The sequence below is a fragment of the Sardina pilchardus genome, chromosome 20 (assembly GCF_963854185.1).
Source record: "Sardina pilchardus chromosome 20, fSarPil1.1, whole genome shotgun sequence".
NCBI lineage: Eukaryota > Metazoa > Chordata > Actinopteri > Clupeiformes > Clupeidae > Sardina > Sardina pilchardus.
The window spans coordinates 11,752,633-11,765,016 of NC_085013.1; the positions used below are offsets into that span (position 1 = coordinate 11,752,633).

General features: G+C 42.7%; 2 protein-coding genes across 6 annotated transcripts in view; both read left to right on the forward strand.

Annotated features, from left to right (window-relative positions):
* The first annotated feature begins 845 nt into the window (after window positions 1-845).
* On the forward strand, window positions 846-8,063 carry snapc1b (small nuclear RNA activating complex, polypeptide 1b). 3 transcript variants are annotated; one of them, XM_062523505.1, is made up of 12 exons: window positions 846-870; window positions 1,005-1,090; window positions 3,361-3,524; window positions 3,787-3,946; window positions 4,191-4,331; window positions 4,626-4,730; window positions 5,954-6,106; window positions 6,464-6,541; window positions 6,682-6,744; window positions 6,896-7,073; window positions 7,188-7,253; window positions 7,469-8,063. In XM_062523505.1, the coding sequence occupies exons 3-12, from the start codon at window positions 3,382-3,384 to the stop codon at window positions 7,504-7,506; spliced, it is 1,125 nt and encodes a 374-aa protein (XP_062379489.1). In that variant the 5' UTR covers window positions 846-870; window positions 1,005-1,090; window positions 3,361-3,381; the 3' UTR covers window positions 7,507-8,063. The 3 variants fall into 3 exon arrangements, with proteins under 3 accessions (XP_062379489.1, XP_062379490.1, XP_062379491.1); XM_062523506.1 differs by having other exon boundaries at window positions 848-892; XM_062523507.1 differs by having other exon boundaries at window positions 848-870; window positions 3,365-3,524.
* A 1,045-nt stretch (window positions 8,064-9,108) lies between these two features.
* Window positions 9,109-12,384, forward strand: part of syt16 (synaptotagmin XVI) — a 21,521-nt gene continuing 18,245 nt past the window's right edge. For all 3 annotated transcript variants that reach the window (XM_062523128.1, XM_062523129.1, XM_062523131.1), the window contains exon 1: window positions 9,109-9,344. In XM_062523128.1, the coding sequence (XP_062379112.1) occupies window positions 9,332-9,344 (13 nt within the window). In that variant the 5' untranslated portion in view covers window positions 9,109-9,331. The remainder of the gene's footprint in view (window positions 9,345-12,384) is intronic.

The window sequence follows — 12,384 nt, forward strand, 5'->3', positions numbered from 1 at the left end:
TTTTAATACATTTCAATACTGGGACACTGGTTGGCCTGCACCTTGCCTTGGAGGACAAACACCTACAGTAGCATCAGAGAAAGATGTTTCTTTGTGATGCACTTCTGTGAGGCGAGAGGGGAGTTGTGGTGCAAGTGACTGCAGTGTCTGTACCGCATTCGACCCACGGTTCACATTGACGCAGACAGGTTAAACGGTAAATCTTACAACGTGATGCTTGTGTGAGCTGTGGTAATCATTCTGACTGATCAATCCAAATGTTGTTCTTGTATTTTTTTTTCTCAGAACCTTTGAATGAATTGTGAATTCATTGTTAATAAACTTAATATAAATAATGCTGCATTTACTTGTATTTTCTGCTTATTACTAGTTTATTACTATTGACAGATGCAGTGGTAATTTCAAACTATGGCCTCCTCTGTATCTTAATGCAGCTGTAAGTTGCCTAAAGTGTCTGCCAAATGAATAAATGTAAATGTTTATTCATTAGTTGATTATACTGAGGACTGTGTTGGTGGAACTATACAGGTTTTTAGATTGCACAGTGGTTAGTGTTAAAGTTTTGTGCTTTTGTGCAAGATAATGACTTTGGCAGGGCCTAACTGTAACTCTACTGTAGACCTGTAAAGGGCCTTTTCCTCTTTTGTTGACATTTAAAATTCTATTGCTGCAGCACTCTGAGACCGGATGCATTCAATCAACTCATGTAGAGTCTGGAGGTAAAAAAGTAACTCAGTTGGTAAAGCGCGCCATTGCACAAAAACTCAAGGTGACCAAAGTGCAAGGTTTAAAAATAGACTTGGGTTATCGGTATAAATACTCCCCCATGCTGAGCATTCAGTCTGAGGGTATTTGCTATGGACTGGCAAGGTACAACATGTTTCTTGAAGAGGTGCATGTAATTTGGGTTCTCCCTTTTGGACTAAAAAAATGAAAATGCAAGCTAAAGTTACATCGTTTATAAACATCTTGATACATTTTTTCTATGGATGAAAACTCCTTAGGTGGGGATGAGCATGGCTACCAGTGCTGTCTCAAGGAGAAGAAGTAGCATCGACTGGGACCTGCACATGAGAGGGATTGTCCCTCGGTGAGTATGAATTAAAAAGATAATTCATAGAATATTAATTAATTTGTTCCAGGAAATAATCTTTTCTGACTCACTTCCAGAGCAAAGTTAGCGATGAAACATTTAAAGATCAAGTAACACCTCTCATCACTACTCCATGAACAACAATGAAGACAGCTTACTTATGTAAAAAAAAAAAAAAAAAAAAAAATTACACTCTCAAACTGAATGTGTTGAAAACAACATCTGTCCAGATAGGGACAACTGTTTGTATTGTTTCCATTGTTGAAAATAACACAACTTGTGTTGTTTTTAAGCACATCTCTGTTTCAGAGGGACAACACATTCGTTTTGAGAGTGTAGTCTCCAAACATAAATGGATTGTTGTCAATGTTGTTGTTAATCATGTTTTTCCATATCTGAAAAGTCAATCATGTTTCAGTTAAAGAAATGAGGTCATATTGGGTGTTAAACACCTTTGTTTTTTAAATAAAAATCATTCCATGTGAAGTTTTTAACCTTGTTAACATGTCCGTATGATGTCTGCTATGTTTTGCTAGACATGCCGTGACCAAAATAAGCTGTGTGATGCATGCTGGACATACTGTATCAAAATGCATGACATGCGCAGTGCAATATGAGAAAATGAGCAACAATTATGTTAATATAATAAAATAGTACATTTTCGGTTATAAGAAGTGTTTTATGTGTTTTATATTTTAGCTATAGTATAACGTATTCTGGACTCTTGAAAAACTTGAGGATTTTATCAAATGTACAATATACAAAAATGTTGAAGTTAAGGATATACTTGAAAATAGGCCTAATGTATAGCACATGCCTACAGTATATGCCAAATGTTTACAGTTAGGCCTATAGGGCAGAGATAACTATCTTAGTACATGTTTATAAACACCATAATGATCATCAGAGTTCAAACATATGATTTCCAGACACTGTTTTTCATCACTTTACATGCAAATGCATGTAAATTTATCTGCTGGAGTCGCTGAAAACACTAAGGTGCACAGTGATTTTACAGGTGGACGAGGAAATATACTCCATTCCTGCTAATAAACCATACACGGTAGCTTTATACATTTTCTACTGCTGAACTTCCAGTTCAAATGTAGGCTATTACATTTTTGAATTAATTTCACAGAAATAAATGTAAGCTTTTATTTCAGCTGTTTTAATGGAGGGCAAGTGGAGAAATAATGATCAGTGTTGAAGCATAAATTCGTTTAATTGGTCTTATCGTATGTATTCATCATGGACATTCTTCACACAAGTCAGAGTTATGTGGCCCAGGGTGACTGGCTTGACTCAAAGACAGTCTGCTTTTGCTTTATTAGGCTATTAACCTACCAGCAACAGTTTATTAAAGAACTTTTCAATTAAACAACCTCAGATTTTATTATGCCAAAACGTCAGCACATAGAACAAATTAACTAAGCCATGTTGTTAGCCTACACTCCTCATGTGCACTTCAATCTCACAGTTACAATATTGTTATTACATTGCACTGAACTGCCTTGCACTAGGCTATATTTCATCTTAAACCAGTCTATACTGATATTGCACTATTCCCACCCTCTTTTCAGTTATAATGCGTCTTGCTTGTGCTTGCTGAGGCCTGTCCAACCATCAGCGGTGGAAAAGTCCAGCTTCAGAAAGTAAAAGTCCTACCACATATCTATGCCAACCACTCACTTGAAACCAGCTGACTAATTAGCACAACTCAGACAGATAGAGCTAATTGACGAGATCACCTGTGTTAAGAGCGCATGTAGAACCAATACATGATTGGACTTTCACTTTCTGAAGCTAGAGTTTTCCAGTTTGACAGGGAAAACAAGGAGGCGGACATTCCCAGCCACACTCCCCCTCTGGACAATTGCGTTAGGCTTCCCCATAAGTGTCTATTTGCAAAATGTAGCTTAGGCCTACATGTAGGCTATTTCTGCTTAAAGGCTACATAGCGGTTCTGTTTTAATTTTTTTTTTGTTTGTTTGTTTGAGAGTTGTAGCCTACTTTCTTTGAGAGCAAATATTAACCGGAGTTTTTACGCAAACCTGGGCTGATTCTGATTCTGAGTTTGCTTGTGAGCAATGTGACGATTCCGCCCGTAGTTCTGCTAAGTTTGTCCTACAAGAGTTGCTGTAATACGTCATCATATGTCGACATTGCCACCCTCAAACGTGATGCTTTTGTTGTTGTTGTCCTGTTTCTAGTTTTGTAGAATTGTGCCAGAGCCCCTATTAGACATTCTCTAATTGTGCTTTCCTCAGTCAGGTTTTACAGAACAAACAATGACGACGCGTTTAGACAAATTCGAGGAGCCCTTAAAAACAGACCTTGAGGAGTTGTTGAATCGATTTCAACGGACAGACTCTGTAAGATACGAGGACTTCTCAGCCATTTGGAGAGACATGAACTTCGGTGGAATATTTCTGTGAGGATATTTAAGTTTATGTTTTGTTTACGTTAATCGTATAATTTATTTGTAGGCCGAACTCCCTGGCTGGCTAATTAAAGCTGGTTACGATATTAGTACTCAGTTACTGTAGGCTACTTAATTTCTAACATTAGGCTATGTGTTGATCGTAGCAAGAGAGCTCATTGCTGTGTTGGTTAATCAATTTCAGGGGGTGAAATCAGGCCCTGTATAATGTCTACGCTGGCTAACCATTGATTTTGCTTGCGCATTTCAACAGTGGAATCAAGAATCTGAAAGAGAAGAATGAATTCAGCCGCATGGCATTGACTGCGGCTACCGCTTACCTCTTACCGCCCTACGCCTTTCAAGTCCGAGTTGGCGGAGTTTATATTCTCTACGGTCTTTATCATTCACAGAGCAGCTTCCCAAAGCAGAAGGTACACCGACACACATACTGGAGTGACTTTTGATATATTTTTAAGTTATAAATGGCAATACCAAATTACAACATTTTTGTATATTATCGCAGGACATACAGGCTAGCAGCTTTTTTCAGCCTATTTATCTACAGAACTGTCTAATAGATCCATTTCCGAGTAAACACGTCTGCCATTCTTGACTAAGACCAATCTTTATTTTGACCCGTGATGTAAGTGTATGAGTGTATCTCTTCTGACGCAGATCCGTCTGGCCTTGAAAGACTGGGAGGATGTCCAAGCATTCACTCAAGACGCCATGGGCTCTCAGCACTATGATGTGGTGTACATCTTGCACAAACTGCTGGGCGCAAAAGCCTTTCACTTCACCGCCATGCCTGTTCCGGTAGGACTGCACACAAAGTATTAAAGATGTTAAAGAAGTACTTAAGAAGAAAGTAGGGCCTAGTAATGTCAGGGCATCATGCATGGCCACTATGTAGCTACTCTCTGTTGGAGAATTCTCTTGTGGGAATGTTTCTTTAATCTTCTATTATTTCCTGGATGTTTCTGTATCTGTGTACACACTAACTATATATATATTGTTGTGTGTGTGATGACGTGTGTAGATTTACATGTAATGAATGGAGGATTCTGTGTATTATAGCCTAGTGCTTTTTTTTCTTCTTACTCTCAACAGCTGGTATTTGTAAAAGATAAGAAGCAACGTGGGACGACGAACGCTGAGGTTGCCGCTAAACCAGCATCTCGACCTCAGAAGCTTGTCACAACGCAAATGTTGGAGGTACTTGGGTCTGGGGGGGGGTTTACTGTACATTGAATGAAGAAGTGGAACAAAACACACTTGTGCAGCTGTACTAGCCAACAATGTAAGACTATTTGACAGCTAACTGGAGTTTGCCTGTCTCTTGAAATCTTCAGTAGAGAAGAGCTTTGTATGGTATGTTGTTGAGAGGCTTACAAAGAAGTGATGCTGTCGGTACAACAGAAAATGAGTTCTGTTGACTTACTTACTACACGTGAGTGTGCCCTTGCCATGGGTATTTAAGGTTGTGTGCCTTTGCTTTTGTCATGTGCATCAAGGTCATTTGTTTGTGAGATTGACGTCATATCCTATGCCTCTGTCAACAGTCCTAGCAGCCATAGCTGATAAGTCACGACGGGTGGAAAAGTCCAGCTTCAGAAAGTAAAAGTCCCGTTATGTATTGCTTCTACCTAATGAGTGGTTGGCACAGATATGTGGTAGGACTTCTATGTTCACATCGGAAGTCTGATTTTTTTTTTGCTCAGATAAATTTTTTTTGTTTTGTTTTGCTGTTCACATTACCTTACAAAATGTGGCCTATATCAGATTCCAGTGTGAACTGTTTGCGGCTCCAAACTGACCCACATGCTGCAGCACAAAAGAGCAATAGCAATAACATCAGCTTACTCCCGCCGGCAGATGATTATGAGACATGTCAATGTAGATTGACGCAAAAGTTGCATCAAATCTGCATTGGTTGTTCGCACTGATCTGATGTGCAGATTTATCATTGTTTACTTCATTATCATTGTGCACAGGAATATGTTTTATAATGGTTATTTCCCTAACTGCTTCAGGATGATTCTATAGTTTTTGTTATCTTCCTGCAGTTCCTGCCATACATGCAAATCCAGAATCTGATGCTTCTACTCAGAATTTAACACCTAGTGAGTGTGCTGCACAGGGTCTGTGGGTGCAGAGCTGTTTGTGTGTGTGTGTGTGTGTGTGTATGTGTTTGGGTGCTTCACAGGGTTGTCTTGACACAAAGTGATGGAGTGTGTGATTGTGTTTCATTTCACTGGAATTGAGCTGTGTGTGGGGAAGAGGTCCTTTTAGTTGCACTGATGAAACTGTGGAGGAGAGTGGTGTCTAGAAAACAAGCTTTTGTACTAGCCTCACCTCTGAATGCCTTAGTGACACTGACAACAGGTGTGAATGGCTATTTTGACTTGGTGATCTGAACTGTTCCCATCTCTGCACAGGAGGTGGCTAACATTCACCAGCACTACAAGCAGCTGAAGGAATCGGTGGTTGTCCAAAACCCAGAATCCAATCTCAACCTGCTCCGCCAGAACCTGGTTCCAAAACTGTTCAATTCCGTGATGTCCTACAGCACGTGGCAGAAGATTCACATGGTATGATTTGTCCCCTGAGAAAAGGAAAATGTTTTTGTTTTTTTTTTCAGTTAAAATTGTGTCATGGTATGATTTTTCCCCTGGAAAAAGGAAAATGTATTTTTGTTTTTCAGTGAAAACTGTGACATTACATTTGAATTTGTGTAAACAGCGTGGTCTGCTTTTTGGGTTTTGTCTCAAATGTTCCATCTATGTTCCAGCCTGCCTGTATTACCACATGCTGTGTGCCACTGGGCGTTGGCATGGACATTATATTGTATGGGTGGCAATGCTGTTAACAACGCTCTTGTGTTTGTAGTTGTGTTTATTTGTGATGCATGATGGACATTCTGCTGACCATCCAATACAATGTTGCAGGACGGTAGAAAAGAGGCCAGTGAACTGAACCTTGAAGAGCCCTCCACAAGTTCCAGCAGCTTTGACCCGCGTCAGGAGGTGAGGGATCAGCAGCAGGGCTGCATAATCAGCTGGAGCTCCGTTGACTGTGGCACCATAGTGCTGAGGTGCCATCCTCCCCAAGCAGCAGCCTCTTCTCATGGGCCTCTTTCTCTCTCTTGTGTCTCCCTCTCCTCCAGAGCTCCAGGAGAGCAAACCTCCTCGCCGCCATCAAGGCGCGCTCGTACGGCCAGGTGGTGGAGGTGCGTGTTAAACTGCTTCATTTGGTCATGGCATCTCATGAATGTGTTTATTTGTTATTTTTTATTTGCGTATTTTCCTGTGTTTTATGTATTTTTTCATTCTGCCTCTGCACTCCATTGCTGTTGGGTGGACGGGTCTCTCCTCTACCAGGCGGCCAAGTCTCGGCGCCACAGACAGGCGGAGCTGAGCTCGGCAGCGGAGGCGGGCCCACGCGAAGAGCGGGGGTTTGGACAGGAGCCGGGCGCCAAGCCTGTGCCCGTTCCGCGGCGTAGACAGCGATTCACCAACTCGCTGAGATACCGCACTCTACGACGTCTCTACGAAAATGGCAAGCACACGCGTTGACACAAGCTCAATTCTATATCGGGGTGTCTCCATCTTGACACGCCGGCCCTCAGTTGCCGTGGAAGTGCAGTTACTGACGTGTTCTCTGTCCCAACAGGAGGCATCCCAGAGGAGTTCCTCAAGTGCACCAAGCTGTGGAAACTGAGCAAGGCTGACGGCGACGGTAAGCATAGCACGGACAGTACCGTATATGGGCCAATCGGCATGATAGAATGCGTTAACAAAGGGGTTAAGAAATTGAGTATTTCGATTTTTTGGCGATTGAGCGGTAATATCGGCAACCTTTTGCCAGAATTGTAAGTCGTGATTATTCTCAGAAGAAGAAAAAAAGTTTTGAACGATCAGCTAATGCGTGCTCGTTTTCTTGGCCTTCTCCAGAGACAACCGAGAGGGTCGCGAAGCGCTTCACCTGGTGATGCGACCATGAAATATGCTGATTGTCTGACCTGGACCAGCTGCGCTACTTGGACCTTGGATGCCTGTCTTTTTTAGGCACACACTATGACACAATAATGATGGCTGGTCCTTTATCAGATCCTATGTTGTGGGTGTTGGGCGTGATGGACAGTGGTTCACCCCCACATAAACATTTGCAAGTTCTGTAAGTTCTTTGCTGCCATGGTCATTGCTGAGAGGATAGATTGTTATGGCCAGAAGGATGGGTGTTTGTGTCTAGTTGTTGGTTAACATAATGGAAGAGCATGCATGCTCTCTAGCATAGCCAACTGTTGACCGTTTTCGTTGCAGTTTTAAATAAGTTCTACTCAAGTTTAAGATATACCAAGGTCAACTTTAAAGCATTGATGCTGGCAAATGAGTGTTAACCATCCAGTGTTAACAAGAGATGTATGTGTGAGTTGCCATTTGACAGCCAAAATAATATGTTTATGCTGCATATGCTGCACACGTAGCTTTGAGTATGTGGTGTCATGTCATACAAATGTGCAATAAATGTTAAATGTTATTTTTTTACCATAAATTTGGACCTTTGAGTTTATTTGTGTTGGTGGGGATGGGGATGGTCTTATTTCTTTAAGAGTGACATCCTACCTATGTCGAAGTGGCTCACTTATTGATCTTCAGATTAAGCTGTCAATGTGAATCAATATCACATCCCTTCTTTACAACGCAGACAATTAAAGCTATGCCATGTACCGCTCAATGCCAAGGCTCCTCAAAGCCGTCCATTAGACTATTAGGCTACCCAGAGAAATCAGCCTGAAGTGGATTGTCCTCCTTTCTTTGATTCTACGCAGAAATTATATCATCTATTACAGGTATGGTCAACTATTCTTGTAAATTACAGTCCCGGTGTGTGGAGTTGTCTATAAAATGTAACCATTTCACACTCTTCAAAGACATTGATTTTGACAATGAGGTTATCTTTGTTTGAAACATAATTGTTACGGACGAAATGTTTGAGGGACAAGGGGTTGATCTGTAGTTCCCTGCAAATTGCCCTTAGGCTCTGGGAGATGACAGGACAGTCTCGCAGTTGGCGGCGGATGCACCGAGATCCGAAGTATCCTATAGCCTGTTGTGGAGGGACCGTGCTGGAGAGTTCACAGAATAGAGCTCCAGAGAAGCTGCAAGAAGGTGAACCCCAGAGAGCAGGGTGAATATCCATAGCCTTTCTCATTAGCTTTTTTTTGTCCTTCGGGGCCCCCAAAGACCCCAATGACAAGGATGCTTTTAATTTAGAATTTGTGCGGAAGGAACGCCAGTTGCAGTTTGATATAGGTAAGTTTTCCTAGAAGCAATTCTTTCTCTTTGAATAATCAATAATGTATGGGAAAATGAATGTGGCATAGTCATGACTAGCAAATACGACCTTCAAAATTAATTTAGGAAAACATTAGACTGAAATGTTTGTTGGTAGGCTACTCTATGTTTTACACTTTAACACTGGGATGCGCTTCACCGTGCGCCGATTTCGGGAACGCGCAGCGCGTCATAGGGATGTCCGCGTCTCCCGTGATCGCGATACAGCAAAAAAGGGTGGTGGGGGTGGAGAGAATCCCAACCGTACATCAGTGGCGCCTTGATGATCTGGTGCTGAAGCGAAGAGGAAAACGGAGCGGAAGACGGGCTTGATGCAACGCTGTCCGCGTTTAGCTCAGCGGACCAAATTAGATGCGATGTGAGCTGACAGAAAGGCCCTTAAAGACGCGACCGCTGCTGACTGTAGCTTCCCTCAAAACCCGAATAGAAGCCGTGTCGCTGGACTAAACCGATTCAGCCATGGCCGCTGATAGTGAGTATCCTCGTTGGATTCTGATATCGATTGTCCAGAGATAAAGATGTGCAAATATCTTCAGCACCCCACCCCCATCTTCCACAGCCGTTCTTGATGTTGCAGGGACCATATAGCTAGGCTACGCAGTAATAAAGATAAAGCAATGCGTTCCATCTTTGTATGACTGCGCATACAGTTGTATCTCTCTAAGTAATTTTGCTGCCTTGTGTATGGGTTGTGCTAACTGTGTGATAAATAGTGTTTAATACATGTTTAGGAATGACGGTATCAGTCATCATTACTCCCTCCAAACTATCCACAATACGCGTGGCTACCGTGTTTGTGTCGAGGTTTTCATACAGGTCCATTAGGCTACCTCCCAACTCACGTCTCACATTATTTGTTTATTTTGATTGAGGGGGCGACTCATTTGAAGGCCATTTGCTTTTGAGGAGGGTTTTCAGTTTCTTTCAGGCCAGGGCCAGGCCCGTTGAAGCTTTGCACTTTTTTGGCTCCTTTATCCAAGAACAACCCCAATTGAATCACACCTCACAAATCTCAGACTAGGTTCAGTCTTAAATTATATTTACACTCTGTTAGGTAGTGATGGTTATTTCTTACACCAAGCCAAGAACCTTTAAAACAGCAGGCTCTAATTTTTTAGATGGTGGGACATGCAGAAAATGAATCAGCATATACCGTGGGTGGCAGGATTAGTTTAACCTGTCAAGAGTCACAGCCATGCCTTTTAGGAAGAGTCTGTGACATTCCCTTGATGCATCAGACTCACACCCAGTCCCGTGTCAACAAGCCTCTCACTAATGTCTTTTGCTGTGGAGGGACTCTATTTGTATGGTCCTGTTCTCATTTAGGCCACTGTTTTATTATCATTAACCTGGTCCCAGACATTAGACTTGATTCCTTACTCTTACAGATTCCTAGCATGGGCGGTATGAGATTTTAAGATTTGAATGCCATTTTAAGGCATATTCAAACAAAAATGCTGTGTGAAACAGATACGTTTAGTTTAGCTTCTGTTTCAACTGTGTTACCGGGACATTCTAAAGGGCCAGATATGACCAGAGGCATAAACATGTCTGCTCTTGCAATAACACGCACAGCAGGAAGAACAGAGACACCTGCTACATGTTACAGTTGAGGAGGCATCATATCGCGATTCCTGTCTGAATAATAGTCTGTGTTTTTCTGCTTGTGTGTGTGCATCTCTCTGTGTGTGTTGGAGAGAGTGTGACTCATGGTGTGGGCTAAAGAGAGGTCAAGGTGAGGTCATGAGACAACACTGTCCACAAGCACCGAGCTCAGCCTTCAGTTAGATCTGTGTTGCAAGGGCTTCATTTGGACAACCTCTAGTGGTCAGTGTGGTATGTGGACAAGTCACAGGGATATCATGGCTGATGAGAAGCTACTCCATGCACTGTAGCTCTCATACTTTACTTGTGGTCATAACTGAACTGAACTGACAAAATCTTTTCTATACCCACCACATCTCTACATTTTAAAGCAATGTGACCCTTGTGCCACAGAGAGGATATAGCAATGTGCCTGAAATCAGGTGGAAGGGAAGTTCAAGAAAATTCTAGAAGTGTAGTGAGTGGTCTACAGTAAGTGACGACATGACGCTGTACTTCCCCTGGGCAATGCAGTCCACATGTGTTTGCACAAGTCACGAGTAGCCCAGGGCAAGAATCCTTTAACACTGGTTATTTGCCATGGAGATGGAGGAAATGGTAACTGTGTGTGCCATGTAACAAAACAATGGCAAAAGTACACACAGTAATGTTATGATTATGATTGTGAGGGACTGTGGCTCTGGCCACATGTGTGTGTAGACAGAGTGAAGCCCGCAGGTGGGGTGCACAGTATGTCCCCTGCAGTGCAGTCTGGTGCCCAGGGTTGGTCCTCAGGCACACACATCATGTGTCAATTTGGCAGACAGAAAATAACTAGGTTTTGTTCTGTATGCCTGCTGTGTGTGTCTGTGTCTGTGTCTGTGTGTGTCTGTCTGTGTCTGTGTCTGTGTGTGTGTGTGTGTGTGTGTGTGTGTGTGTGTGTGAGAGAGAGAGAGATAGAGACAAATTCACTCATTTGTATGTGTGTGGGATAGGGAAATAAGTGGAAGTGTTTATGGGACAGCAGAGTAGCAAAGAGTGTGTGTGTGTGTGTTTGTTAAGAAAGAGAAATGGAGACTATTTGTGGGTGGAATAATATCATTTAACTCCCAACATACTGGCAGAAATTCACCTGTTACAGCCAGGATTGCATTCAGGCTACAGCATTGACTAAAGTATATGATTATGGTATCATCTACTGTAGCACATACACAACGGGTCAATTATTTTCAATAGCAATAAAATGCGGCATGTTGTTTTGAGTGTGATTAGTATGCCTGGTGTGGTAGTTATTGAGGTAGTGTAGAATTTTCTCACCTCGTAAATGTTCCTAGTTTTTCTTGAGAGTTGTCTCATGCTTCCTGTCCCTGGTGATGCATGACTGGTTTCAGTGGTCATGAAGCCAATTATTGTGGTAGTAAAGGCCTTTATTGAGTGCTTCAGATCTTGTTTGCGATATTAGATGTTTTATATCTGTTTTTCTATAAGGAGATACCATTTACCATATCATGGAGTTATTTATGGTCGTTGCTGGTACTTACATGCTGTACCGATTTGCTAGGCACCTCAGATGAAAGTGTCGGCTAAGTGAACGTGACAGTGTGTGACACCGCTGCTCGAAGCTGGAGGTGTTTGCCGTTGCGTGAGGGTGTAGAGGAGAGCGAGGCGAGATGAGAAGAGCTTGTCTGGGCTGTGTGAGTGAGCGCTTGAGTGGAGGTTAGGCAGTGGCCACGACCAGGGGGCAAATCAAGGCCATCAGGAGCTGCAGGTTGTCATCACCCCCCACCCCCAGCCTATACTCCTGTAGCGGAGCAGGGTTTACCCCTGAGGGGGAGATGAGGGATCCGTCTCCCACAGGATGGGAGGTCCGGTCTGGGCCCAGCGGGAGAGGAAGTGCCCCCGGAGACTGGAAGAGCTCCGAGCCAACT